Source organism: Lutra lutra, chromosome 16 (assembly GCF_902655055.1).
Source record: "Lutra lutra chromosome 16, mLutLut1.2, whole genome shotgun sequence".
Taxonomy (NCBI): domain Eukaryota; kingdom Metazoa; phylum Chordata; class Mammalia; order Carnivora; family Mustelidae; genus Lutra; species Lutra lutra.
This window is the reverse complement of record NC_062293.1, coordinates 5,443,138-5,469,405: the sequence shown is the minus strand read 5'-3', so window position 1 is coordinate 5,469,405 and position 26,268 is coordinate 5,443,138. Positions and strand designations below refer to the sequence as shown.

Below are 26,268 nucleotides of genomic sequence, written 5' to 3'. Positions count from 1 at the left end.
CCGTTCTGTCAAGTAAGTAAATAAAATATTAAAAAAAACAACAACACAACAAACCATTCAGGGAAAGTTCACTGGGAAGTGGGCAAGGTGACAAAGCCTCATCACCCCCTCTAGCTTACTTCTTAATCACAAAGTAAATAGTGTATTTTTACAATGGAGAGAGATGGCAGTCACTTCCTTAATAGTCACTAACAGTGACGGAGCTCCTGTCCTGTGGCACCCAATAAAACACACCCAGCCCCATCCAGGACCATCCTTGCCAAAAATATTTCGCCTAAATCTAATCAGGCTTTTGGACACAACTTCCAGTTTGCAGGAAGCTTAAAAAAAAAAAAAAAAAAAAAAAAAAGTCCAATGACACCATGAGGAAGCAGTCAGACAAAATAGATGGCGGGACTTCTGCAGATCACTACTGGCCTGCCTCTTCAAAAGGTCAGCTGGGGGAGAGTAAGCAAAAAAGAGGGGTGCCCGGGTGGCTCAGGGGGTCAATGAAGCATCTGCCTTCCGCTCCAGTCATAATCTCTGGGTTCCTGGGATTAAATGCCTTGTCAGGCTCCCCGCTCAGAGGGGAGTCTGCTTTTCTCTTCCCCTTCCCCTGCCCCGTGCACTCAGTCTCTCTCTCTCTCTCAAATAAATAAATAAAATATCTTTAAAAAATAATAAATTAAATAAATAAAGAAAGAGATAAATCAATCAAATGCAATGGATTGGACTCAAATTCAAAAAGAAACAGTTTTGGGGCACCTGGGTGGCTCAGTGGGTTAAAGCCTCTGCCTTTGGCTCAGGTCATGGTCTCAGGGTCCTGGGATCAAGCCCCGCATCAGGCTCTCTGCTCAGTGGGGAGCCTGCTTCCTCCTCTCTCTCTGCCTACCGCTTTGCCTGCTTATGATCTCTCTCTGTCAAACAAATAGATAAAATCTTTTAAAAAAGAAAAGAAAAGAAACAGTTTTTAAAAGTTTTAAAAAAAGGAAACAGTTCCAACAGACATTTTTGGGACAACTAAGAAATTTTAATATGGACTGAATCCTGGATAATAGAACATTCTTTTTCATTTTCTTAGGTGTGATAAAGTTATTGAGATTGTGGGGGGCTGTTCTTAGAAGATACACACCTAGAGTGTCGAGGGATGAAATGTCATGGTCTCTTAAATTCAAATAAAAAGATACATAAATACGTAACAAATACATAGATAAAGCAAATATGGCAAAATGTTAACTCTTGCATCTGGTGGTAAAAAAATACAAGTGATCTTCTTTCAACTGTTTTCATATGTTTGCAAATATTCAAAATAAAAACTTGGAGGGAAGATGCTTTTTTCAAATTAGGAGTTCTTTCTTTTTTCTTTGAGAGAGAGAGAGAGGGACAGTCCGCACATGTGCATGCAAGGTGGAGGAGGGGTGTAGAGGGAGGGACAGACTGTGCTGAGCATGGAGCCCTCTAGCTGGGCATGCCACATATCACCACCCCTGAGATCATGACCCTGAGATCATGACCTGAACCAAAATCAAGTCAGATGCTCAACCGAGAAAGCCACCCAGGCACCCCTGGGGGGAAAAATAATTTAACAGGGATCTATTGAGCAATCCCCTAGCCCTGGGGAGAGACCATGTGTCACAACTGTCCACCTGAGCGGCGTCTCCCTCAGTTAGAGAGGTGGTGGACAATGGGTCTCCAGAATGGTCACCAGACTGTTTTGATCACATATCCACTATTGATCACTTACCTTGTTTATCTGTAGACGAATGTACCACTCTAGTGAGTGATGTTCACCGTCAAACTCTGGGTCATCTGGCACATCCCTGGAGAGTCTGGGGTCCACTTGGGAGGACCATCGTAAAGCAGAGGGTGCTTGGCTGGCTTCTCCAGTACAGCATGAGGCTCTTGATCTCAAGGCTGTGAGTTTAAGCCCCATGTTGGGCATAGAGCTTATTTTATTTTATTTTATTTTTTAAAGATTTTATTTATTTATTTGACAGAGAGAGAGATCACAAGCAGGCAGGGAGGCAGGCAGAGAAAGGAGGAAGCAGGCTCTCCGCAGAGCAGAGAGCCCGATACGGGGCTCGATCCCAGGACGCCGGGATCATGACCTGAGCCGAAGGCAGAGGCTTTAACCCACTGAGCCACCCAGGCGCCCCCATAGAGCTTATTTTAAAAAAGAAGGAGGAGAAGAAGAAGAAGGAGAAGAAGAAGAAAAAGGGGGAGGGGAGGGGGGACGAAGGAGTGGAGGAGGAAGAGAAGAAGAAGGAAAGGAGAAGGAGAAGGGGGAGGAGAAAAAGAAGAAGCAGGCAGTGTGTTTCATTTCTCCGGGTAGCCCTAGACTCCCTAATCATCTTTAGAAGGGTCCGGCAATGAGGAAAGGAAGGGGCTCCTGAACCCACTGAGTCCATGGCATCACTGCCTCAGGGCCAGGGTCTCCTTCTCTGGGAGAGTGCCTCCATCCCCCACCCACAGCGGGGTGTGTTTCCCCTACCCAATCCCTCTAATGAATGGTGCTGGCAGGCTGCTCTCTGAGCGCCTATGTCCCAGAGTGGACGGCGCACCTGCTGGAGTAGCTCAGGTCTTCAGGGTACTTGTGCTTACCTGGCATGCCCAGACCTGCGTGCCTCCACCAAACTGGGGCTCCTGCCACCGTGCTCGCAAGTCCAGGAGCCAGTCCCTCTAAGAAGCTGGCCTGTGCAGAGGAGCTCTCCAAGACCATGGGGCAAGCCGGCAAGGGTGACTGTGGCTCGAACAGTTGCAGGAGCACTCATGTGTCCCTGGCACTTCCACATCACTCTGAGGCAGTGCACAAGACTGTTTACAGACGAGAGCACTGACAGCTGGGAGGCTTTGCGGCAATCCCATTGGGTTCAGGCGCACTTTCACTGAGCACCTGCTATCTGCCAGGCACTGTGCTAGGCGCTGGAAATAAAAAGATGGGCTAGAGAACATCCTTCTCAGGGTTCACAGTCTAGTGGGGAAGAGAAACCCCTAAACACATCATTTCAAACCAGTGTGGCAAATGAGTAGAAAAAGCCATGCCCTGGAGGTGGGGGGTGGCTACAGGGGCACATAATCCCACCAAGGGTGAAGGAGGTCAAGGAGGCTCTCTGGAGCACGTGACATCAGCACCAGGCCTTCCAAGTTAAAGAAGGATAAACCAGGTGGGTTGGGGGCAGGGGTAGGAGAATAGAGACATCCTGAGCAGAGGACCTGGCCTCCAGCAGAAGCACGGTGGCTCAAGCTGCACCGCCGGCGCATTGGGGCTGCTAGCCATGGGACATTGTGTGGCACCTGTTGGCAGGTGGGGCTAGAGAAGTAGACCAAGCAGGGGTCCTAAAGCAACTACAGAGGCTCCAGCTTGAACACGTGCAGCACTTGAAAGATCGTAGGCAGAGGACCGCGGGGGTCAGATCTGTGAACCGGCTTGTCGAGAACTGTAACAATTTGAGTGCCTACTCCATGTCAGGTCAGTGCCGGCCACTTCACGGGCATTACTCACACGTCAAGGAGGTTTAAGTGCCTTGCCTGAGGACACTCAGGGAAGCAGTCCTTACTGGGATCTCCCTCTGGACACACTTGGAGGCGGGTGAGGCGGAGCGGACCCAGGGAATGACAGATCGGGTTCAGGCATCCCTGGGCTCGCGCCCCGCGCCGGCACCGGACGAAAGCCACGCGCACGGTCGATGGCCGTCGGGGCAGCGGGGCTGCTCACCGCCTTGAGTCCGGAGGTGGGTGGGCGGCGGTCCGGGCCGGGGGCTAAGAGGCCATGCCCGGCCGGAGGCAGCCGGGCACCCGACTCCGCAGCCTGGAGGGGTGGGGAGGCGGGGCGCCCGGGGCTGGCCTGGAGAGATGGGGGAGGCTCCTCCTCCGCCCCCGCCGCCGTCGGTCGGGGCGCAGGGGCTGGGCGCCGAGGGAGCCGCAGCCTTTTCCGGGGGGCGGGCCCGGCGGCGGCGGCGGCGCCCGGGCTCCTGCCCCGACAGGTGCGCGCCGCGCGCAGGAATGCGGCGGGCCTGACTCACCAGCGCCTCCTTCCCACCTGCCGCCCGCCCCATAAAGCGGTCCCCTCCCCGCGGCCGCCGCCCGCCCTCCCCGCCACCCGCCCTCCGGACAGTCCCCGCTCGCCCGAGCACTGCAGCCGGAGCGGCCGAGCGGAGCCCAGCGCGGGGAGGGCGCCAGTCCGCGCCGAGGTAGGTCCGGCCTCCGACCGCGGCAGGCGCGGGGGCTTGGGCGCGGGGCAGGGGGGCGGGACGGCGGGGCAGTCGGTGCGGGGGGAGTGGTCTCCGGGCTGCACCCCGTCCGCCCCTCCAGTGCCCCGGGCTGCCTGAGTTGGGCGTCCGTTCTGGGAGCCTGGAGGCGAGGAGGGGAAAGTGAGTGCCCACCGCAGCCCGGCCAGCACATCCAGGGACCCTTTTGGGAGGGCCGGGTGCCTTTTGTTTCCTCTTCCCTTCCTAAAGGCTGCCAGGCCTTGGCCCCATCCTGCCCGGGGCAACTGCCTGGGCTGCCAAGGTGTGCCCTGGGGGCAGCTGGGCGCAAAGGGGCCGTGTGATCGGGTTGGCTAAGGCTCTTGGCCCTGAGACCTCGGGGCTAAGGAGAGAGGCCTGAGGGTTGGGTGGGTGTGCGGAAGTGGGCAGATGCAAGGCAGTGGCTGGCAGGCCTACTGGGCTGGGCCCGCTGGGGTTTGCAAAGAAGGTGGGGGAGCAGCCACCTATGGGCAAAGGCTCTCCATGTTTGGCGAGGCCTTGCCTGCTGTGTACAGTGCCGCTGTTCCGTCTGGGGCCTGGGGAGTCCCTGACTCCCCTCTTGACCAAGCACAGCAGGGGCTGAGGTCTGGGGAGTCCCTGACTCTCCTTTTGGCCAAGTGTATGCCTGCCCTCCTCCCAAAGTCGGCTCAGGACATGCTTCCTCCAGGAAGCTCTCCTGACCTCATTCAGCAGCCGTGGGGGCTATGCCCACTACTCTATCCTCCTCAAGGGCTTGCCTCTTTCCCACTCAGCCCCTGGTGGCCCTCTGGCTGCGGTGCAGGGACTTCCGATGGCTTCTGACAGCAGGGCTGGGCTCCTTCCCCCCCTAGCACGGCCTTGCCACACCCTGAGCCCAAGGATCTGACAGAGTTGGAAGTGAAGGCTGAGGGTCTCTCTCCATCCTGAGGGCTGAGAGGAGAGAGACAGCTGGGGGACAGTGGGGAAAGCGTGCCTGTCTCCTGGGCCCTGATTTCCTTGTGTGACAGAGCTGCGAGGGGCCAGGAGATGGGAAAGCAGGGGTCCTGTGGGATGGGAGGAAGCCTGGTTACGGGAGGGCCCCCAGGGTGGCCGGGAGTGTTCATGTCCTGAGCACCTGGCCCAGCCTGTGGCCACAACCTCCAGGAAACCCATCAGCCTAACTTTTCTGTGAAATCTCCTTGTTTTTAAACTTTTTAAACCCAAGTTGGAGTCAAACAAAAACACTGTTGAGTGCATAGCTCGCCCCCTAACTGCCATCTTAGGGTTTCTGAGGATGACAAAAAGGTTAAATGGGGGCAGGTCTGGACTGCCCTGGTCCCGTCCGGGCTCCCCCACTGCTGGCTGCAGGATGAGGCGCCCCAGCAGCCTTGTGCCCCTTCTCCACCTCCTCATCTGGGAAATAGGGGTATCATGGTCATCCCCTACACGGTTCCTGTGTAGATGACACGGCCATCACCTGGGTGAAGTGCTGGGCACGAGCCTGCTCTGTGCCCAGCCCGGGAGGGTGAGTAAGAGCAGGGCTCGGCCCTCCGGTGCTGGTACCTGCATGCATAATGGTGCCCCGGGGAGGTCCAAGTCTGTGGCCCGTATTGTGCAGCGTGTGGGTGTGGTGCCTACACCCCAAGGCTGCAGGAAAGTCATTTCCCCCAGAAAGCCGGCCCCCCTTGGCTGGCTCAGGGCTTCCTTACCCTAGGCCCCTCTGAGATGGCAGTTCCTCCCCAGCCTCTGGATGTTTGGGGGCTGCTGGTGGCCTCCTGGGAGGGACATGCCCCAGAGGGAGGGAGGTAGTACCTTCCTGCCCCCTTCCACAGGCTTCCCCAACTCTTAGAGGGAAGTTTAATGGGGGGGCCTTAGCTGCTACTGCCCACAGGCCAGGGACTGAGGATTGGTCCCAGGAGAAGGAACCCGTGAGCATGCGGGGAAACTGGTCCTGGACAAAGAAGCACGGCTCTGACATCTGTCCTCTGCTCTGCAGGCCTGGTGGCTCTGCCCAGTTCCTTCTCTTCCCAAGCAGCAGGCCACCAGTCTTTTAAAAGTCCTCAGGGTTGTCAGTGCCTACCCCAAAGGTCACTGAGGAGCTGAGACGGGGTAATAGTGAGCCAGAGGCAGGCGCCTTCCTGGGGAGACTGGCACAGTGTGAGTGTGTGTGTGTGTGTGTCTGTGTGTGTGTATGTGTGAGAGAGAGAGAGAGAGAAAGAGGGCAGGAGGGGCATGTAATGTAGCTCCAGGCCGACTTCTGAAAGGATGATCTGCTCAGGGACCCCGAAAACTCAACTCTGGAGCAGGCAGGGTAGGGGGTTGGGCAGGGGACCCACCAGTGAGGGGCCAGGGTGTCATTGCAGAGCCAGCTGGGCGCCACCAGCTCCCACCTCCCCTCTGCAGGCCCCAGATCCTGGGAGGGCTCCCCTCCCCCGGCCACAGCACCTTCATCAAAGGGCAATGAGGCCACAACAAGCCAGGGATGGGAGGGTAAAGCCAGGCCCTCGAGGGGTGGCCTCCTGTTGGGCGAGACCTGACCCAGGCCCACTGGGATCTGAAAGGCAAAGGCAGAATAAGCCTCGCCCTGCTCTCCACGAGATCAGCATAGAAGCCCTGGCATGGGGACATGCTCAGAGCCCCCAGTCCACAATGATGCCAGGGTGGGGCGTCCCGGGGCAGGGTGCAGACCCGCGGCGCATCTTAGCCACGGGTCCAGAGACAGCAAGAGGAGCTGCGGCGGGGAGGGGAGGAATACCTGGACCCCACCGTTTGCAGGCTGGGTAGCCTTGGAACATCACTGACACTGAGCCTCAGTTTCCAGCCCTGTGTGGTGGGAGCGCTAGAGCTGCGACTGGCAGGGCCGCGGGCTGTGGAACGTCTTCTGTCAGCTCTGGCTGTTACACAGGAGGAAGAGGATGGCAGGACCCCGTCCCAGCCGCTGGAGCAGGCTGCTGCTGCTGGCTGTCCTGCTGGGCGCCAGCTTCCCTGAGGAAATGGGTGAGTGGGTCTGGCACACGTCTGTAGCACCCTTCTGGGCGGGGGCTCCCCTTTCGAGGTGCTGCCCTTCCACGGAGGCCAGCCACAGGGTGTCTTTCCCCTGACGCTCACTTGGCCACTCAACAAACAGCCAGGGCCCCCTTCGAGGGCTGGGGAGCAGGAGGCCCAGAGCCTGGAGGAAACCACCCACTCGGCGATCTGAGGCACTTGCAGGGTGTTTCTCATGGGAACTTGGAGAAAGAGACCCATGACTCTCTTCCGGTCAGCTCCTACCATGGAAATTTTGCCTTCAGAACAGGCTGTGTTGGGGCGCCTGGGATAGGCCACGACGGGAACATGGGCGATGCCACAAGGCAGGGCTTCCCTGCCCCCACCAGAACCAGTGTTAAACACTGACCACCCACCATCGCCTGGAGCCCAGGAGGCCACCCACCGTGTACACTGAGTGTACACAGTAGGTTCTCACTGTGATTTTTTTTATTACAAATTTTCTTTTTTTTTTTTTTAAGATTTTATTTATTTATTTGAGAGAGAGCACCTGTGAGCACGAATTGGGGGCAAGGGGCAGAGGGAGAAGCAGACTCCCCACTGAGCAGGGAGCCCGATGCGGGGCTCGATCCCAGGACTCCAGGGTCACGACCTGAGCCCAAGGCAGATGCTTCACCAACTGAGCCACCCAGGCATCCCCCTCACTGTGATTTTAACTGAACAGAACCAAAGGGAATCCCTGTAACCCTTGGGGAAACTCCAGAGTTTTCTTTCACTCATTTACTAACAATTTTTTGTGTGCGGGGCTTGGGCTGGGGACTGGAAACAGCAGTAATCAAGACAGACACGGTCCCCTGTGCCCTGGAGGAGCAGGGGAGGGATGGCCAGGGTGTCCCCACCAGGAAATGGGCCAGCCCCGCACCATCCGGACTTGAGTGGAAAGCTCAGGTGTGAGACCCGGCTCTGCCCCGGCCATGCCAGGGGGACAGACCACCTACCCACCGGCCTCTGCTTCCTCCTCCATAAAGCGGGAGAGAACCCCTGCCTCTCTCCAGTGCACGCGGGAAACGGCTTGGCCCCTGGTGAGGTTCATCTCACTGGGTCTGCTCGTCTCTGCCTTCCAGCGAACCGCTGCAAGAGGGCCCAGGTGAAGAGCTGCACCGAGTGCATCCGCGTGGGCAAGGAATGCGCCTACTGCACGGACGAGGTGAGCCTCCGTCGCCGGCCCCCTTCCTGAGCCCAGTTCCAACGCGGCTGCCCCACCCTGCCGTGCCCCACCCCTCGCTCTGGCCCAGTCCACACCCGCCGCACCCTCAGCCCAGCCTCAGGCCAGGCGGGTGTGGAACAGGCAAGGGTCAGGAGAGATCCAGGGCTGGGACAGCCGGGGGATGGGCACTGATCCCCCTGACCCCATCTCCTCTGGCCAGATGTTCAAGGAGCGACGCTGCAACACCCATGCAGAGCTGCTGGCTTTGGGTTGCCGGTGGGAGAGCCTGGTGGTCATGGAGAACAGCTTCGAGATCACAGAGGTGCCTGGAGTGGGGGTCAAGGGAAGCAGGCCGGCCCATGCTCAAGGCCGGCTGTCTACAGGGGTCCGCCGTGTCTGCTGGCTGGGCTGAGAGGCTCCCCATCAGATCTCTGGAGTGACCTCCCCTGTCCCCCTCCCCTGGACACAGGACACCCAGATCAACACCAACCTGCAGCGCAGCCAGGTGTCGCCCCAGGGGCTACGAGTCCGGCTGCGGCCCGGCGAGGAGCAGCACTTTGAGATGAAGGTGTTCGAGCCCGAGAAGAGCCCGATGGACCTGTACATCCTCATGGACTTCTCCTACTCCATGTCCGACGATCTGGACAACCTCAAGCAGATGGGGGAGAGACTGGGTATGGCTGGGCCAGCATAGAGGACAGTGGGGTGGGGAGCGGAGAGGGTGGCCTCATCTTGCTGGCTGGCCCCTGCTCGGAGGGCCAGGGCTCAGGATGGCTACAGCCATGCCACAAGGAAGGATAGGATATCTGAGCACCCCAAGAATTCCCTCCCCTCCCATTCTGAGGCAGGAGTCCTAGCCAGACCCCACTAACCACTCAGGACTTTGGAAAAGGCCCAGCTAGGTGGGCAACAGGACTATCCGGCCCCTACAGGGAGCATACCCGGGGCCATGAGGCCAAGACTCTGACCCAGCTCTTCTCCAGTCCCCTGGCTGCCCCCTCCCTTGCTCCATGCATGACTTTGCCCCCGACCCCGAGTGCCATTTCCCTCATCTGTGAACAGGGAGAAGGGCTACTGTGAGCCTGAACTGATGTTCACACACAAGGTATTGACAGGAGGTTATTTTCCCTCTTCCTCCTTCCCGAGCCAGCCCCTGGCCCCCTCTGCTGATGTGGGGGTGTTGGGGCTCAGTCGTACCCTCTTTTTCCTGTTGACATCCAGCTCAGGTCCTGAAGACGCTCACTGATGACTACACTATCGGATTTGGCAAGTTTGTGGACAAAGTCAGTGTCCCTCAGACAGACATGAGGCCTGAGAAGTGAGTGACTGAGGGGCGCGTGGGTGGCTCAGTTGGTGAAGCCTCTGCCTTCGGCTCAGATCATGATCCCAGGGTCCTGGGATCGAGCCCTGTGTCAGAGTCCCTGCTCAGCGGGGAGTCTGGGAGTCTGTTCCTCCCTCTCCCTATGACCCCACCTCTCGCTTGCTTGCTCTCAAATGAATAAAAATCTTTCTAAAAAGTAAAATAAATAAAGTGCTCGCTTCAGCAGCTCATATACTAAAATTGGAACGATACAGAGAAGATTAGCATAGCCCCTGCGCAAGGATGACAATGCACATTCGTGAAGCGTTCCGTATTTTTCATTTGCTTCCAGACTGTAGTTGACCATGGGTGTCTGAAAGCACAGATAAGGGGGGACTTCTGTATATTAAATCATCACATTGTACATTTTAAACATATTACAGCTTTGTCAGTTCTACCTCAGTAAAGCTGAGAAGAAAGCCAAGTTGAATAAATGAAATGAAATGAAATAAAATAAAGTAAAATAAAATAAAATAATAAAATAGTCTAAAAAAAAGGATTGAGTGACCGAGGAGACAGGTGTCCCAGCCACAGGGCTCACCTCCTCTCAACCAGGGCACTTACAAGTGTTCTGGTCGAAGCAGGCCAGTGGGACACCTTTAGAGAGGGTGGACACAGGGTGGGCACAGGGCCTTCTCCCCTGACTCTGTCCCCCTCTCCCTCCACCTCTGCCCAGGCTAAAGGAGCCCTGGCCCAACAGCGACCCCCCCTTCTCCTTCAAGAATGTCATCAGCCTGACAAACAACTTGGACGAGTTTCGGGATAAACTGCTAGGGGAACGGATCTCAGGCAACCTGGATGCTCCTGAAGGAGGTTTTGATGCCATCCTGCAGGTGGCCGTGTGCACGGTGAGTGTCAGGGACAGCCCTGCCCACCCACACCAGGGCTGTGCTTCTCTGCAAGGGCATGAGCTGCCCACCGGCCGGCTCTGTTGCCAGGCAATGACCCCCATGCCCAAAGACAAGTTCAGACCCTCCAGGGAGCCCTCAGTTACAAGCCAGGTTGAGACGTGCTGGGATCCAAGGCCCCCCAGCCTGAGCAGTCAGTCTGCTTTTGTACCAACCAGCAAAGCAGACGTGAATTCTGGGGTTCTGGAATCTTACGTGCCCTGAAGCCAACCTACCCCCAATCTCCCTGCTAATGCCAGTCTTCCAGGACCCACAGTCTCCAACTGCACTGGACAGCTGAAGAGGGTAGTTTTTATGTGCACGGTGATTTTTTCATTTTGAAAATAATATACCCATCGTATAAACAATTTGGAAAACAGAGAGCAGAAATTGCCCATAATTTCATTACAACCAGCCAGCCAGTCACTTGACACCCCACCAGCATATTTTGCACACTTTTCCTTACTTTATATAGCTGAAATCAGTATACTTATAATTCTGAAACTTGCTTTTTTTTAAATTAACACTATCACAAACATTTTCACTTGTAATACATAGTTTTCCAGATTATCCATATATTTTTCTAACTGCCATGCACAGCTGTATCTATTTTAACTGGTCTTTTCTTTCTTTTTTTTTTTTAATATTTTATTTATTTATTTGGGAGAAAGAGAGAAAGCACAACCAGGGAGAGCTGCAGAGGGAGAGGCAGAAGCAGGCTCCCCGCTGAGCAGGGAGCTTGACGTGGGGCTCCATCCCAGGACCCTGGGACCATGACCCAAGTCAAAGACAGATGCTCAAAAGACTAAGCCACCCAGGCGCCCCAACCAGACTTTTTGTTCACCAGTTGCATGTATGCATTTTCCCATGCAGTTGAAATATTCCCACAGGGGCTCCTGGGGGGCTCAGTCGTTAAGCAGCTACCTTTGGCTCAGGTCATGGTCTCAGGGTCCTGGGATCAAGCCCCACATGGGGCTCCTTGCTCGGCAGGAAGCCTGCTTCTCCCTCTCCCACTTCCCCTGCTTGTGTTCCCTTTCACTGTTTCTTTCTCTCTGCCAAATATATAAATAAAAAAATATTTTAAAAAGAATCAATGAAACAAGATGGGATCGGGAAGGAGACAAACCATAAGAGTCTCTTAATCTTACGAAACAAACTGAGGATTGCTGGGGGGAGGTGGGGGAGGGATAGGGTGGTTGGGTTATGGATGTTGGGGATATGTGCTATGGTGTATGTGCTATGGTGAGTGCTGTGAAATGTGTAAGTAAGCCTGATGGTTCATAGACCTGTACCCCGGGGCAAATAATACATTATATGTTAATAAAAATAATTTTTAAAAAATCAAATTTAAAAAAAGAAAGAAGGAAATATTCCCGCAGAATAACTATGAAGCCTTGGGAGGCCAGTCAGATGACGCTGGCTCGGGTCTTGCGTGGTGACCACTGTGTACACAGAGCCCGTCCGCATCCGTCCCCAATCCTGGTCGCGGCTTTCTGCCACCCATGGGCTGTTGGCCACATGGTCCCTGATGGGAGCACGCTGCAGCTCAGCTGAGCTCGTGCTGGGTCCTGTTCTCTCTGTCACACTCTGCACTGCGACGGACATCCTCAGCAGGCGGCCTGCTCGACGGGCCTCCCCACTCCTTGTCGTTCCCAGAGGGACATTGGCTGGCGCCCTGACAGCACGCACGTGCTAGTGTTCTCCACCGAGTCCGCTTTCCACTACGAGGCGGATGGCGCCAACGTGTTGGCGGGCATCCTGAGCCGCAACGACGAGGCGTGCCACCTGGACTCCTCGGGCACCTACACGCAGTACAAGACGCAGGACTACCCGTCCGTGCCCACCCTGGTGCGCCTGCTGGGCAAACACAACATCATCCCCATCTTCGCTGTCACCAACTACTCCTACAGCTATTATGAGGTGCGGGGCTGAGGCCTCCCCTAGGCCGGAGGGAGGCAGGAGGGGGCTGCATGGGACTTCTCAGACGTCCTCACTCCCTCCCTCCTTCCCCTCCCTCCAGCTCTTCCTTCTTTCCTTCCCAAAGCTTTGGGCTGCCCCAAGGGTGAACCCCAATGGGAAGGGGAGTTCAGGTGCCCATCCCCCCACCCCACTCCCAAGAGAGTAGGGGTGAGGAGGGCAGGCTCCAGAGCACACCAGGCCTTCAGGGAGGATAACCTCAAAGCTCCTGTCCGCATTCAGTGAGGTGAGACTTGTGGAGGGCTTAGCCCCGGGTTGGCACTCTCCCCCACAGAAGCTGCACACGTACTTCCCCGTCTCCTCGCTGGGAGTGCTCCAGGAGGACTCCTCCAACATCGTAGACTTGCTGCACGAAGCCTTCCAGGTGAGGCCCGAGCACGGCCCTGGTCTGAGACCTTCAGGGGCAGGGCTGGAGAGGAGGCAGAGTGGGCAAAGGATGGCTCAGGTGGAGGTTGAGAAGTAGGCCAGGCATGTGAGGAAGGGCTCTGCTGTTCCCTGGGGACCCTGAGATGCCCCCCTTAGCCTGGCCCCAAGTTCCTGTGGGCTCTGCCACCCTGACCCCCCCACTCCCCCTCAGTTCTCCATGCGGAGTGCGGGGAGCTCAGCCAGACCAGGCCAGAGTGGGTGAGCCCAGGCTCCCCCTCCCAGACCGCTCATTGCTTGTCCTCCTCCAGCTCATTCGTTCCAACCTGGACATCCGGGCCCTGGAAAGTCCCCGAGGCCTGCGGACAGAGGTCACCTCTACTATGTTTCAGAAGACAGATACTGGGTCCTTTCGCATCACACGGGGGATACCGGTAGGCCTCTGTGGGGTTTTGGGTAGGGGAGGATGGGCACAAGGCCCTGAAAAGGGGGTGGGTGTGTCTGCCCAAGCAGGGGTCAAGAGCATCGCCTTTATAGGCTCCTGGCTGACCCTTGATCTCGGGGTCATGGGCATAGAGATTACTTAATAAAAAAAAGATTGGTTTAAATAATAATAGTAAAAAAGAGTGGTGCCTTCCGAGTCAGGCCTGGGTTTGAAGCCCCCTGGGTTAACCACTTGGATGACCTGGGCGCCTTTCTAGCTTGCCCTCGTCTGCGGAATGAGGATTAATCACAGAGCTCGGAGGGCTGCCTGGAGGAGGGAATGGGCCACAGGTGCCTCTCATCAACGTCCATGTGGCTGGGGTCTTTGCAGGGCACTTACCAGGTGCAGCTGCGGGCTATGGAGGTGGTGGACGGGACCCACGTGTGCGAGCTGGGAGAGGAGGACCGGAAGGGCATCATCCATCTGAAGCCCTCCTTCTCGGACGGCCTCTGGATGGATGCTGGCATCATCTGCGACGTGTGCCCGTGCGAGCTGGTGCGATGCGGCCCTGCCAGGCGGGAGGGAAGGGCCGGCCCCTTGCCCGGGGAGGCCCCGGGGGGGTGGTGAAGCAGAGCCTCCGGGGGGCTGTGTCTGCCTTGCGGGGTGCCCTGAGGGGCGGAGGCAGTGGAAGGGTCCAGGGGCCCTGTGACATCCCGCCATGATCTCCTTCCAGCAAAAAGAGGAGCTTTCAGCTCGCTGCAACTACCACGGAGACTTCATGTGCGGACACTGCGTGTGCAGCGAGGGTTGGTGAGTGCGCGGGAGGCCCCGGCCGCTGCAAGGCTCTGATGTCGGCCGCACGGTGGACGCCCAGCTGAGGGCGGGATGGCGGGTCACAGAAAGGCTTGGAAAGGGTCTGGCCCCATAGTGAGGCGGCTCCAGCTCAACGCGCTTCGAAACGCGTAGACATAAAGGATGTTTCCGGGAAGAGGTGCGAGGATCAGGACAGTGGTGGCCAGCAGGGTGTGGGGACTGCCTGATGGGGACAGACACGAGAGGGACCCTTGCTTTTCACTCCATCCCGCTGCGATAGCCTTCTGAACCACGCGTACATGGGATCCGATCAGAAACGAGCTCATTGGGGCATCTGGGTGGCTCAGTGGGTTAAAGCCTCTGCCTTTGGCTCGGGTCATGATCTCAGGGTCCTGGGATGGAGCCACGTATCAGGCTCTCTGCTCAGCAGAGAGCCTGCTCCCCCATCTCTCTCTGCCTGCCTCTCTGCCTACTTGTGATCTGTCTGTCAAATAAACAAATAAAATATTAAAAAAAAAAAAAAGAAAGAAAGAAAGAAACAAGCTCACCGTAAGGGTAGTGAGGGCTTTTAAAGCTACAAGACACTGAACAAGCCCATGGTGACTTGAGGAAGGGATGCTGGGAGGGTCTTGGGAGGGACCGGCGTTTGGGTCTCAGCTCAGGCAGGCACTGCTGTCTGTGTGACGTGGACCCTCCGAGGCCCTCTCAAAGCCTCAGCTTCCTCATCTGTATAATGGGTCGGCAAAAGCCCCAGCCTTCCTCTCAGGCTGTGGGGAAGTAACTGGCTCCTTCCGCAGGAGCGGCCAGACCTGCAGCTGCTCCACGGGCTCGCTGAGTGACATAAAGCCTTGCCTGCGGGAGGGCGAGGACAAGCCGTGCTCCGGCCGTGGCGAGTGCCAGTGCGGCCACTGCATCTGCTATGGAGAAGGCCGCTACGAGGGTCCGTTCTGCGAGTATGACAACTTCCAGTGTCCCCGTGCCTCCGGGGTCCTGTGTAACGGTGAGCTCAGCGGCCCCCGTGGCCAGTGTTGGGGGGCTCGGGACACCAAGGGTGACCTGGGTATCCTGACCCGGGGGGAGAGCCAGGCCAGGAGTCAGAATCCCCAAGTTTGGACCTAGCCCCTCCCAGGGCTCCCCAGGTACCTCCCCTAAGTCCATCCCAACCTGGACCTCCCTCCACTCTACAAACTTGATGCCCAAGGCCCCTGTTCATGTTTCAGACTGCTCCCCCTGAGGTCCTGCCGTCTCTGCCCACCCTCAATGTCCAATGAGGGCGGGTCCCAGTGCCTCGACAGTCCTCCCTCTCCCAGGAGATGGCACGTTTGCAGTAGGCAGGACCTGGGGGCCTGCACCCACCATAGTGCCTTGCAACCAGGGCTTCCGAGCAGGGCAGGGGTCACGGAAGCCATACAGAGGCCCCAGGAAGGATTGGGTGCTTGAATGGAGGAGAATCAACAAAAATCCAGCCCTCACATGCTTACTTAGCCCCAACCATCTTCCTGCCCCTGGAGGTCAAGCCCTTGCTTTCCTACCTTTCCTCCCTTCTTGCCTTTGTCTGTCATGTTTCCCCTTCAGTCCTCCACGTGGGAGTGGACTCAAAGAAAGGAAAGGAGAACTGGGTGTATCCGGAGGAAGGCAGACATTTGGCACAGACAGAGCTATAGGAGATGAGGGGAGGTAGAGGCTGCTGGAGAAGGAGGCAGGACCAGAATGCGGGGCTGTGGGTTCCAGTTCTAGCCTAGACCCAACTTTTCTTAAAGGGCCAGAAAGGAAATATTTTTGGCTTTTTGAGCTATATGGTCTCCGTCACAACTACTCAGCTCTGCCACTGAAGCAGAAAGCAGTGACAGACGATACATTAACGAGTGAATGTGGCTCCATTCCAATAAAACTTCAGCAAAAGTAGGTAGTGAGTTGGATTTGGCCTGCAGGCTGTGGTTAATCAATGCTTATTCTGGTTTAAGGATAGTATACTTCATCCTTCGGCAAAAGGGAGTCATTGGAGGGTTTGACTTCATTTTCAAGCTATTTGTATGTTAATCTTGTATCCAGCTGCTTTGATAAAATCACTTATGAATGGGGCACCTCAGTGGCTCAGTCAGTTAAGCATCTGCCTTCGGCTCAGGTGATGATCTCGGGTCCTGGGATGGAGCCCTGTGTCGGGCTCCCTGCTCAGCAGGGAGTCTGCTTGTCCTTCTCCCTCTGCCCCTCCTCTCTGCCCATGCTCTCTCTGTCTCTCTCTCAAATGAAATCTTAAGAAAAAAAAAGGGCATTATAACTTAGAAAATTTTTTTAAAACACTTACAAAATTTAGTAACTTATCTGCAGGTTCTTTTTGCTATTTTGCAACATGTCCCTAATATATATTTTTTAAGATTTTATTTTTAAGTAATCTCTACACCCAATGTGGGGCTTGAACTTCCAACCCTGAGATCAAGAGTCCCATGCTTCACTGACTGAGCCAGCCAGGCACCCCTTGTTCCTAACATTTAAAATAACAGCAGTTTTATTTCTTCTTTTCTAATACTTACATGTTCTATTTCTTTTTCTTACCTTATTGCATTGGCCAGAACTCATTAGGAGTTCTTAAACCGGAGAGACACACAATTGGATTTGTGTTTTGGGATAATGACTCTGGCTATAGAGCAGAAAGTAGAAGACAGGATGGAACCAGAGAGATGGAGGGAAGGAGATTCCAAGAAAGTGAGGAAGAGAGGGATCAGCCTCCAACTGGAGAAATCCCAGCTCAGGCTGAGCAGCCACAGGCCCTCCCGGGCAGATGGGCAGCCTGGACTGCAGGAATGAATGTGGCTCTCCTCTCCTCTCCCTCCCCACTCTCTGCAGACCGGGGACGCTGCTCCATGGGCCAGTGCGCATGTGAGCCCGGCTGGACAGGCTTGAGCTGTGACTGCCCTCTCAGCAATGCCACCTGCATTGACAGCAGTGGGGTAGGCGGGGGCACAAGGAGGGAAGGCAGGGTGGCGAAGGGACCGTAGTCAGAAACACCTGCCCTCTCGGGCAGGGATGGGGGCACTGGTGCCTCACTGGTGCCTCCTCTTGTTCTAGGGCATCTGTAACGGGCGTGGCTACTGTGAGTGTGGCCGCTGCCACTGCAACCAGCAGTCGCTCTACACGGACACCATCTGTGAGATCAACTACTCAGCGGTGAGGCCCAAATCACTGGGGTGTGGGCATGGGAAACTCAGGCACCGGGCAGGGCCGACAGGAGGCACTGAGCCTGATGACAGAGGAGCTGGCCAGGGGTGTGAGTTAGGCTAAGGGAGCCACAGTCCCCATCTTCCCTCCTCTCCCACCCAGATACGCCTGGGCCTCTGCGAGGACCTGCGCTCCTGTGTGCAGTGCCAAGCCTGGGGCACTGGTGAGAAGAAGGGCCGTATGTGTGAGGAGTGCGGCTTCAAGGTCAAGATGGTGGATGAGCTCAAGACAGGTGTGAGGCAGAGTTGAGGACGGGGCTGCTAATAGCCTAGGCGGAGGGCATCCGGTGGGTAGGGGGTGTCACTCAGCTGGGCAGGGCGGTGGCACTGGGCAAGGGCTCACAATCCAGGTTGAGGTCATGCAGACCAGAGCGAGGGAAGGGATTAAAGACTGGGGAGAGGTCACAGAACACAGACAGGACCCACAGACCCTGGCAGGAGGCCCAGCTGAGTAGGGACCTAAGAGTCCAGGGAGGGGGAACCTGGCTTAGGCGGGGGGGCAGATAGCCAGGCCGGGATCTGAACACAGTAGAGGCACATAACTGGCCCAGGGGGGCGCACATTCTCCTCTCCTCTGGGTCAGATAAATGTTCTAGAAGCCAGGTTCCTGAGTGACACCCAGGATGGGGAGGAGGGGGCACAGACTGGCAGCCTTTAGATGCTCCTGGGCGGGGACAGGGCAGCGCCCCAGCTCGGCCTGGCTCTGTGTCCCGGACCTTGCGTTCTCCCCCGGGAAGGGGCCTCCCCCACACAGTGGGCACGGTGGGCCCCAGGGTAGGGAACGCCTCCCCAGGCCTGGGGTGCCCTACTGATCGTCCATGGGCACAGCAGAGGAGGTGGTGGAGCACTGCTCCTTCCGGGACGAAGAGGACGACTGCACGTACAGCTACACGGTGGAGGGTGACGGCGCCCCCGGGCCCAACAGCACCGTCCTGGTGCACAAGAAGAAGGGTGAGCTGGCAGACAGGGCTGGTGGGTGGCCTGGCAGGCTCCAGTGGGGAGTGGGCAGTGCCCCCCTCCTTCTCTTCCTCCCCTGCCTCCACAGACTGCCCACCCAGGTCCTTCTGGTGGCTCATCCCTCTGCTCCTCTTCCTCCTGCTGCTCCTGGCACTGCTGCTGCTGCTGTGCTGGAAGTACTGCGCCTGCTGCAAGGTGGGGGCTCCTTGGGCCCGCCCCCCGCAAGGGGCCCTGCTCACCCCAGGGGCCCCATCCCCCACCGAGTCCCCACTTACCCCAGGGGTCCCATCCCCCATGAGGGGCCCTATCCCCTGCCAGGGTCCCCACTTACCCCAGCCAGGGTCCCCACCCCCACCAGAGTTCCCATCCCCCACCAGGTTCCCACCTCCCACCAGTATCTCCCCTTACCCCAGGGGCCCCACTCACCTGAGGGCCCCACCCCACCAAGGTCCTCATAGGTGACAGAGGCCAGGTGACTTCACGTCTTCTGCCCAACTCTAATGGCCTCCCCACCCCAGCCCTTTGCCTCTGCCAACCATCAGCGGCCAGGACCTGAGACGACTTGTTCTCAGGTCAGGCACATGCGAAGGGCCATGGGAGCCAACAGGGAAAAGAGGGCCTTGCCCGCCAGGAGCTGATAGTCTCACCAGGCAGAAGAGCTAAAAAGGCAGGAAAAGCATGGAGGATGGCCCAGCACAGAATACTGAATTGTAGGAACAGAGAAGACACCATGTAGTAGCCCCAGGATTGGGGGATATTAATATATATTACAGAGAAAAAGACATCTACGATCAAGTACATTTGAGAAAGAGGCTTCTTCTCTGCAGGATATCTCAGAGCCTTTGATCTAGTTGTATGCATAGCGAAACCCTAAGAGTGCATGGGGAATGACATCAGTGCTTCTCAAATGGATTCGATCATAGATCCTTTACTTAAGAGACATTCTGGCAGGACCAGGGTCCCATGGCACAAACTTTGGGAATCCTCTGCCCTCATCACCCTCTGTACTCACCCAGTATGCTCCACACCTAGATCCCTTCAACTTCCGTGATATCCTGGTGTCTGGGGAAGGCATTGTTGCCCCACTGGACCATTGGCATGGAGGGGCTTCTGTGGGCTGAGGCAGCCGTCCCAGCCCTTATCCACCCACCCCCACCCTGTCTTCTAGGCTTGTCTGGCACTTCTCCCTTGCTGCAACCGAGGTATTGGCCCAGCACCTGCGGGGGTGGCAAGGGCTTCAACCACCCCTTCTCCTGGATAGGGTGGAGGGGAAGTAGGGGCTGAGTCTGGAACAGAGGCAGGCGGTCTGGGGTCCCACCCAGAGTGGGTGTGGCGGGGAGGGTCTAGGGTGAGGCCCCATGTGGAGGACCCCGTCCGCAGGTCACATGGTGGGCTTCAAGGAGGACCACTACATGCTGCGGGAGAACCTGATGGCCTCGGACCACCTGGACACACCCATGCTTCGCAGTGGGAACCTCAAGGGACGGGACATGGTCCGATGGAAAATCACCAACAATGTGCAGCGGCCGGGCTTTGCCAGCCACACCTCCAGCACCAACCCCACAGAGCTGGGTGAGGATGGGAGCTTGGCATCGTGGCTCCCGGCAGTGTCCCTGGGGCTTGGAGCCTGGGGCCCATTCCCCGCCATCCCAGGGTTCCAGTCACAGCATTCCTGTTCTCTCTGGGTGTTGGATGCAGACAGGGGCTTGGCTTCGACCCTTCCTGATGGGGCTCTGGACCTCGGGATCTCGGCCCGCCAGTCCCCCCGCCCCCCACCATCTTAGCATGGCTCCTGGAGGGTCTCCCAGGGTGCCTGCCACGCGGGGGGCTGATGACCCCCATCCCTGCCTGTCCCTAGTGCCCTACGGGCTGTCCCTGCGCCTCGCCCGCCTTTGCACTGAGAACCTGCTGAAGCCTGACACGCGAGAGTGTAACCAGCTGCGCCAGGAGGTGGAGGAGAATGTAAGGGCCAGAAAAGCTGATCTCTGGGCACGGGTGTGATCCCGGGAGAGGGAGAGCAGAGGGAAAGCTGCTGTGGAACCTGGATTTTTCCAAGTAGGAAAGAGGGGCTTCCTTGGATATGTGCCCGGCCTGGGGTCATCCTATGAATGTTTCCAGAAGGGGACAAGGCAATGTGCAGGCCCCTGTGCATGTCCCCGGCCAACCATGTGCATTGGGCCTGGATGGCTCGGAGTAGGGAGGCTTACGCAGGGCCCCAGCCTCACGCCTTTCCTTGCCTGGCAGCTGAATGAGGTGTACCGACAGATCACAGACTCACACAAGCTCCAGCAGACCAAGTTCCGGTGGGTCCAGGGGCCCAGGGAGGGTGGGGGGAGCTGCCCAGACTGCCCACTCTAGGGGACACCCCCCAAGCAGGGCATGGCTGCACCCCAGACACTGTGTGGCTCACAGCCCCCTCTTGGTCCCCCACAGGCAGCAGCCCAACGCCGGGAAAAAGTGAGTTGAGGGCACACAGGTGGGGCAGCCCCAGGTCAAGTGTCTTGCCCCTAATTACCTGGTTACTGAGAACTAGAGCCCGGATTTGAACCCAGCCTGTCTGACTCCAGCACCCATACCCATAGCATCTTTTCTGTCCTGCATCTGCTCCTGAGAGCCCGCCTGTAGGGGGGTGGCTGGGAGGGTTTAGGGAGGGGCCCCACTTCGTAGATGAGGACCCTGAGGCTCCAGGGGGCAGAGTGGCTCGACTGAGGCTCGGGGTGAGGTGGCGGGACCATCCTGGGCCACCAGGACGGCAGGGTTCCAAAGACCCCACACCTTTTGCTGCCAGGCATCTTGTCCCACGCTGGGGAGAGGACAGGCAGGAGGGTGGGGGATAGGGGGCAAGTGCCAGCATTGTGGCCGGCCTGACATCCCCACCTAACTGCCTGTCCCCGCCCCCACCCCAGGCAGGACCACACCATCGTGGACACGGTGCTGATGGCGCCCCGCTCCGCTAAGCAGGCCCTGCTGAAGCTGACAGAGAAGCACGTGGAACAGGGGTCCTTCCATGAGCTCAAGGTGGCCCCAGGCTACTACACCATCACCGCAGACCAGGGTAGGTGGGCAGGCTCCCTGCACCGCTCCCTTGTGCCTCCTACCCCGCTGACTGCCCCCCGCCAACACCCCCCCAGATGCCCGGGGCATGGTGGAGTTCCAGGAGGGCGTGGAGCTCGTAGACGTGCGGGTACCCCTCTTCATCCGGCCCGAGGACGACGACGAGAAGCAGCTGCTGGTGGAGGCCATCGATGTACCCATGGGCACCGCCACCCTCGGCCGCCGCCTGGTGAACATCACCATCATCAAGGAGCAAGGTAGGTCAGGGAAGAGCGAGCAGGGGGCTTAGAAAGGGGGCTCTGGGAACCCTTGTTCCTCCTGGTGTCTGAGCAGAAATGGGGCCTGGCCATGTCACCTAGGCAAGTCACTTAACCTCTGTGAGCCTTGGTTTCTCCATCTGTAAAATGGGCATCAGGCTCCTGAGAGGCATATGTGTCTGTTCATCGCTGCACAGTGTCTGGTCGTGACACTCATGAGGGAGCTTCTGTTCTAACTGTCGTAGGGTGCTGGGTGCTCCTGAAGCTGCCCTCGTCCCTCCCCCTGTTCTTCCGTCCCTTCTGGTCTCCGAACTTCGGAGGTTGAATGAACGTCCCCAGGATGCCCGGACAGCGGACAGGAAGGGCTGTGGGAGTTGGTTTTACCCACGCCGGTCCAGAGGGGAAATACGGCACCGTACAGGCGACACCCTCGTTGCCTTCCCTACCTGCTCCTCTGGGAAGCCCGGGGTGTTGACGACCATCCTCCCTGCATCCGGAGGACCTGCTGGGCCCCTGAGCCCTCCTGCCCACCCGCTCCAGCAAACACAGGACTCCGTCCTGCTCTGCCCCAGCCCTCGGTCTCGGGGCCTCCTCTCTGGCTGTGCCCCTGCCTGGTCTCCTTTCTCTGCCCCGAAACATCCAGGATGCCAGTGGGACTCTGTTCCAGCCCCCTTGCTCTTCTCCGGAAGAATTTTCCACTCCCTTGCTCTGCTCTCCCCAGAGGGCGGTGGGATGAGGAGGGATGGGCAGGGCCAGAGGGCAGGTGGGTGTTGAGAAGGGGCCGCGGCCGGTCGGGTTACCTGACTGCCGCCTGGGTCCTTGCAGCCAGTGGGGTAGTGTCTTTCGAGAAGGCCGAGTACGTGGTCAGCGGCGGGGAGCAAGTGGCCCGCATCCCCGTCATCCGGCGCATCCTGGACAATGGCAAGTCCCAGGTCTCCTACCGCACGCAGGACAGCACTGCCCAGGGCAACCGGGTAAGTCTCTGCCGTGGGGTCAGTGGCATCTCCGGGGGGCCCAGCGAGAGCAGGACATGGCCAGTTGGCAGCAGCGCTGTCTCCCTCCCCGAAAGGGCCAGTGGTGCCTGAGGTGAGGCCCCATCACGGCCAGGGACATGTCTAGATCATTTGTGTCTCCTTCCAACAAGCCGTCAAGGGTCTCAGGGCCGCCAGACCCTTCAGACTGAAATGGACTTCTCTATCTGCCCCAATCCTGGGGCTTTAGGCTTCTTTTTATTTCCCCTTAAGATTTTATTTATTTATTTATTTACTTATTTGAGAGAGAGAACGAGCAGTGGGGAGGGGCAGAGGGAGAGGGACAAGCAGACTCCATGCCAAGGACGGAGCCCAATGCGGGCTCTATCCCAGGACCCTGAGGTCATGACCCGAGCCAAAATCAGGAGTTTGATGCTTAACCGACTAAGCCACCCCCCCTCAGGGCTTTGGGCTTCTTGAGGTGGGATCAGAGGCCACATGGCCCCTGGGCAGACTCCCCAAGGAACTGTCTCGGTTTGCCTGGCAGGCCCTCCCAGGGCCAAGAGCAAGAGGCAACCCTTGAAGGCAGGGAGCGCCTGGCACGAGGGCCCCCGTCCCCTCTGTCACAGGGCCCGAGTCTCCGGGAAGAACCAAACCCAGGTGTTGCATGTACTGTCTTGGCTTCCAGGTTTGTGTTTCTGAATTTATTATCAACATGTACAAGCTAAAAATATTTATACCAGCAGTTGACTCAGCGGGTAATAGAATGTGGTCTCTGTGGGCCCACAGGCCTGTTAGGCAAATGCAGGGGAGCATGTGCTCGGGCTCGGGCTCCGGCAGCCTGGCCACACCCTCTTCTGCCTTTTAGTCTACGGAACAGTTCCCATCACCACTCCCGTGCTCCCAGTGAAAGTTCCAAAGAAGAATTGTAGGTCCGTAAGTTTCACTGAATACAGCGTATTATCTAAGAGATTCTGGCAATCCTGTTGTGCTTTTATAAAGATACTTGGTATTTATATGTTTTTAGAAACATTATTATTATTCCCCAACTTTTTATTTTGAAAAACTTCAAGCCTGCAGAGAAAAGACTAATAAAATCAGCACCCACTTACCCTTTATAGAGAGTCGCCAACTAATACTGGTTTTCTCTCTCTCCTTCCCTACAAGATGCCCGTACCTAGACACAGAATTATGCGTGGATGTATATCTCTTATCTGTAACTGTAGAGACCCAGGGGGAGAGAGTTGTGTTCCATTTCATTTTGTTTGACGAACTATTCAAAGGAAGCGGTAGACACCATGTAGGCTCCTGCTGAGAACAAGGCTATGCTACACAACGTTGTCATTACCAACTTTAAGAAAGCCCACATTGTTGCATTACCTAATAATCGGTCCATATTCAGATCCCCCCTTGTTCACATGGCCCCACAATGTCCTTGATAGCTCTTTCCCTCCCCCCACCCCCGCCCCCAATCCAGGAAACAGTCAAGGATCTGGCATTGCATTTTTTTATGTGTCTGAAGTCTCCTTTAATTTGGTACAACTCTCCTGCTTTGTGTTTTGTGACTTTGACGTTTGGAAATGTTCTAGCAGGTAACTCCTACTTTCCTTAAATTTCCTTGAATTTGCCCCTTGCTGGGCCTGGACTTGAAATGTTAGTTTGCAGCGCCACCTAGTGGTCGAAGCGCACCCCAGTTGCAGCTGATGGCCCCATTCTATACTCGCCTTCTAGAAACTCAGGAGAGTTCTGATGCTTTGAATGAAGAAAGCTGGAGGGGCGCCTGGGTGGCTCAGTCAATTAAGCATCTGCCTTTGGGTCAGGTCATGGTCTCAGGGTCTTGGGATTGAGCCCCGTGGCGGGTTCCCTGCTCAGCAGGTTGTCTTCTTCTCCCTCTCCCTCTGACCCTACCCCGGCTTGCGCTCTCTCTCAAATAAATAAAAGCTTAAAAAAAAAAAAAAAAAAAGGAAAAGAAAGAAGAAAGCTGGAGCTGATGGAGGCACCCTACCCAGGAGGCAGGGCCTGGGGCCTGGTGGGATCCCAGACTTCAGAGCCACATTTGGAGGCAGGGGTTCCTCCCTCCCTGGGTGGAGCCTGCCAGTGTGGGACTCTCTGTATGTTCACATCCCCAGCTCTGGGTCTTGGTTCAAAGCTCAGCTCTACCACAATTACCTGTGCAAACTTGGGCAAGTTTCTCCACCTGTGTGTGCCTCGGTTCCCCATCTGTGAACGGGGGACAGTAGTAGCTCCAACTCACAGTGCTGTGGGGGTCAAGTGAGCTAATATTTGTAAAGTGCTTGATGCATGGGGTGGAGGGGAGCAGGGAGGTGCTGTAGCAACATAAGCCATTTCGCGTCCATGTGGGGTGGTCTCTGTCGGATATACAAGATCGGGGTGGAGGGCCTGTCTGACCCTGACCCCACCCCACTCCCAGGACTACATCCCCGCAGAGGGTGAGCTGCTCTTCCAACCTGGGGAGACCTGGAAGGAATTACAGGTGAAGCTCCTGGAGCTACAGGAGATGGACTCCCTCCTGCAGGGCCGCCAGACCCGCCGCTTCCACATTCAGCTCACCAACCCCAAGTTCGGGGCCCGCCTGGGCCAGCCCCACTCAGCCACCGTCACCATTGGGGACCCAGGTGTGCCGAGCCAGGGATGTGGTTAAGCAGGTGCAGAGGGAGGGCTGGGGGTGGGGGGCCTCTCCACAGAGGCTGTCAGTCTTGGCAAGTAAAAATACAGGTCTGGGGGGGGCAGCTGTCCGCTGAGTGCTGGTGGGCAAGGGTGGGGGGGAGCCCCCTGGCGGTGAGGGTGGATTCTTGCCTCCATCAAAGAAGGGGTGGCTGAGCTGGCTGCCACGCTCACGCTTGGCTCCCTACAGACGAACTGGACCGGAACTTCACAAGCCAGACACTGTCAGCATTCCCTCACCATGGTGACCTGGGCGCCCCACAGAACCCCAATGCCAAGGCTGCCGGGTCCCGGAAGATCCACTTCAACTGGCTGCCCCCTCCTGGCAAGCCAGCAGGGTACAGGGTAAGGTGGGAGGCAAAGGGGTGTGGAGGGGGAGGCCTGGTATCCGCTGGGGACGTGAGCCACCTGCGGCCAGAGGGCCTCTGAGGTGGTGGGGAGGGCATGCTTGGCCCACCGGGGACAGGGGGAGCCGCCATCTGCCTGGGGAAGAGGAAAGACCCATCCCTGACGTTTTCAGACATTTGCCCTCCTTCCTGGAATGTGGCCCCTCCATCCACCCCGGAGACACCCCAGTTCTGCCCCAGCCCTGTTGTGTGAACCTGGCAAGTCACCAACCGCTCGGTGTCTCATCTACGCAAAGGGGACGATAAGAGCAGGAGGTCCGTGGAGGGACGAGCAGCTCTGGCCATTGCCGCTCCCCACTGACCCGTTCCTCCCCTGGGGGCAGGTCAAATATTGGATCCAGGGTGATCCTGAGTCCGAAGCCCACCTGCTTGACAGCAAGGTTCCCTCGGCGGAGCTCACCAACCTGTACCCATATTGCGACTATGAGATGAAGGTGTGTGCCTACGGGCCCCAGGGCGAGGGCCCCTACAGCTCCTTGGTGTCCTGCCGTACACACCAGGAAGGTGAGGCCACACCACCTGTGT

General features: G+C 57.2%; 1 protein-coding gene and 1 non-coding gene across 8 annotated transcripts in view; both read left to right on the top strand.

The window, feature by feature from the left end:
- Positions 1-4,033: 4,033 nt before the first annotated feature.
- The window catches only part of ITGB4 (integrin subunit beta 4), a 29,873-nt gene continuing 7,638 nt past the window's right edge, over positions 4,034-26,268 (top strand). For 2 of the 7 annotated variants that reach the window (XM_047707146.1, XM_047707145.1), the window contains exons 1-29: positions 4,037-4,169; positions 7,087-7,178; positions 8,291-8,373; positions 8,594-8,695; positions 8,843-9,047; positions 9,595-9,691; positions 10,410-10,581; positions 12,277-12,540; positions 12,872-12,961; positions 13,272-13,394; positions 13,775-13,939; positions 14,118-14,194; positions 14,995-15,197; positions 17,042-17,145; positions 17,264-17,362; positions 17,516-17,645; positions 18,241-18,363; positions 18,458-18,564; positions 19,538-19,571; positions 19,750-19,941; positions 20,228-20,331; positions 20,614-20,672; positions 20,803-20,826; positions 21,276-21,424; positions 21,501-21,680; positions 22,506-22,654; positions 25,083-25,287; positions 25,527-25,681; positions 26,067-26,247. In XM_047707146.1, coding sequence (XP_047563102.1) covers positions 7,097-7,178; positions 8,291-8,373; positions 8,594-8,695; positions 8,843-9,047; positions 9,595-9,691; positions 10,410-10,581; positions 12,277-12,540; positions 12,872-12,961; positions 13,272-13,394; positions 13,775-13,939; positions 14,118-14,194; positions 14,995-15,197; positions 17,042-17,145; positions 17,264-17,362; positions 17,516-17,645; positions 18,241-18,363; positions 18,458-18,564; positions 19,538-19,571; positions 19,750-19,941; positions 20,228-20,331; positions 20,614-20,672; positions 20,803-20,826; positions 21,276-21,424; positions 21,501-21,680; positions 22,506-22,654; positions 25,083-25,287; positions 25,527-25,681; positions 26,067-26,247 — 3,658 coding nt within the window. In that variant the 5' untranslated portion in view covers positions 4,037-4,169; positions 7,087-7,096. Of the gene's footprint in view, positions 4,170-7,086; positions 7,179-8,290; positions 8,374-8,593; positions 8,696-8,842; positions 9,048-9,594; positions 9,692-10,409; positions 10,582-12,276; positions 12,541-12,871; positions 12,962-13,271; positions 13,395-13,774; positions 13,940-14,117; positions 14,195-14,994; positions 15,198-17,041; positions 17,146-17,263; positions 17,363-17,515; positions 17,646-18,240; positions 18,364-18,457; positions 18,565-19,537; positions 19,572-19,749; positions 19,942-20,227; positions 20,332-20,613; positions 20,673-20,802; positions 20,827-21,275; positions 21,425-21,500; positions 21,681-22,505; positions 22,655-25,082; positions 25,288-25,526; positions 25,682-26,066; positions 26,248-26,268 lie in introns of all 7 variants that reach the window. The other 5 variants (XM_047707143.1, XM_047707144.1, XM_047707147.1 and 2 more) reach the window with 5 other exon arrangements.
- LOC125088205 (U6 spliceosomal RNA) lies at positions 9,905-10,012 on the top strand. The gene has a single exon (XR_007123610.1). It is a non-coding gene; the product is annotated as a U6 spliceosomal RNA (small nuclear RNA).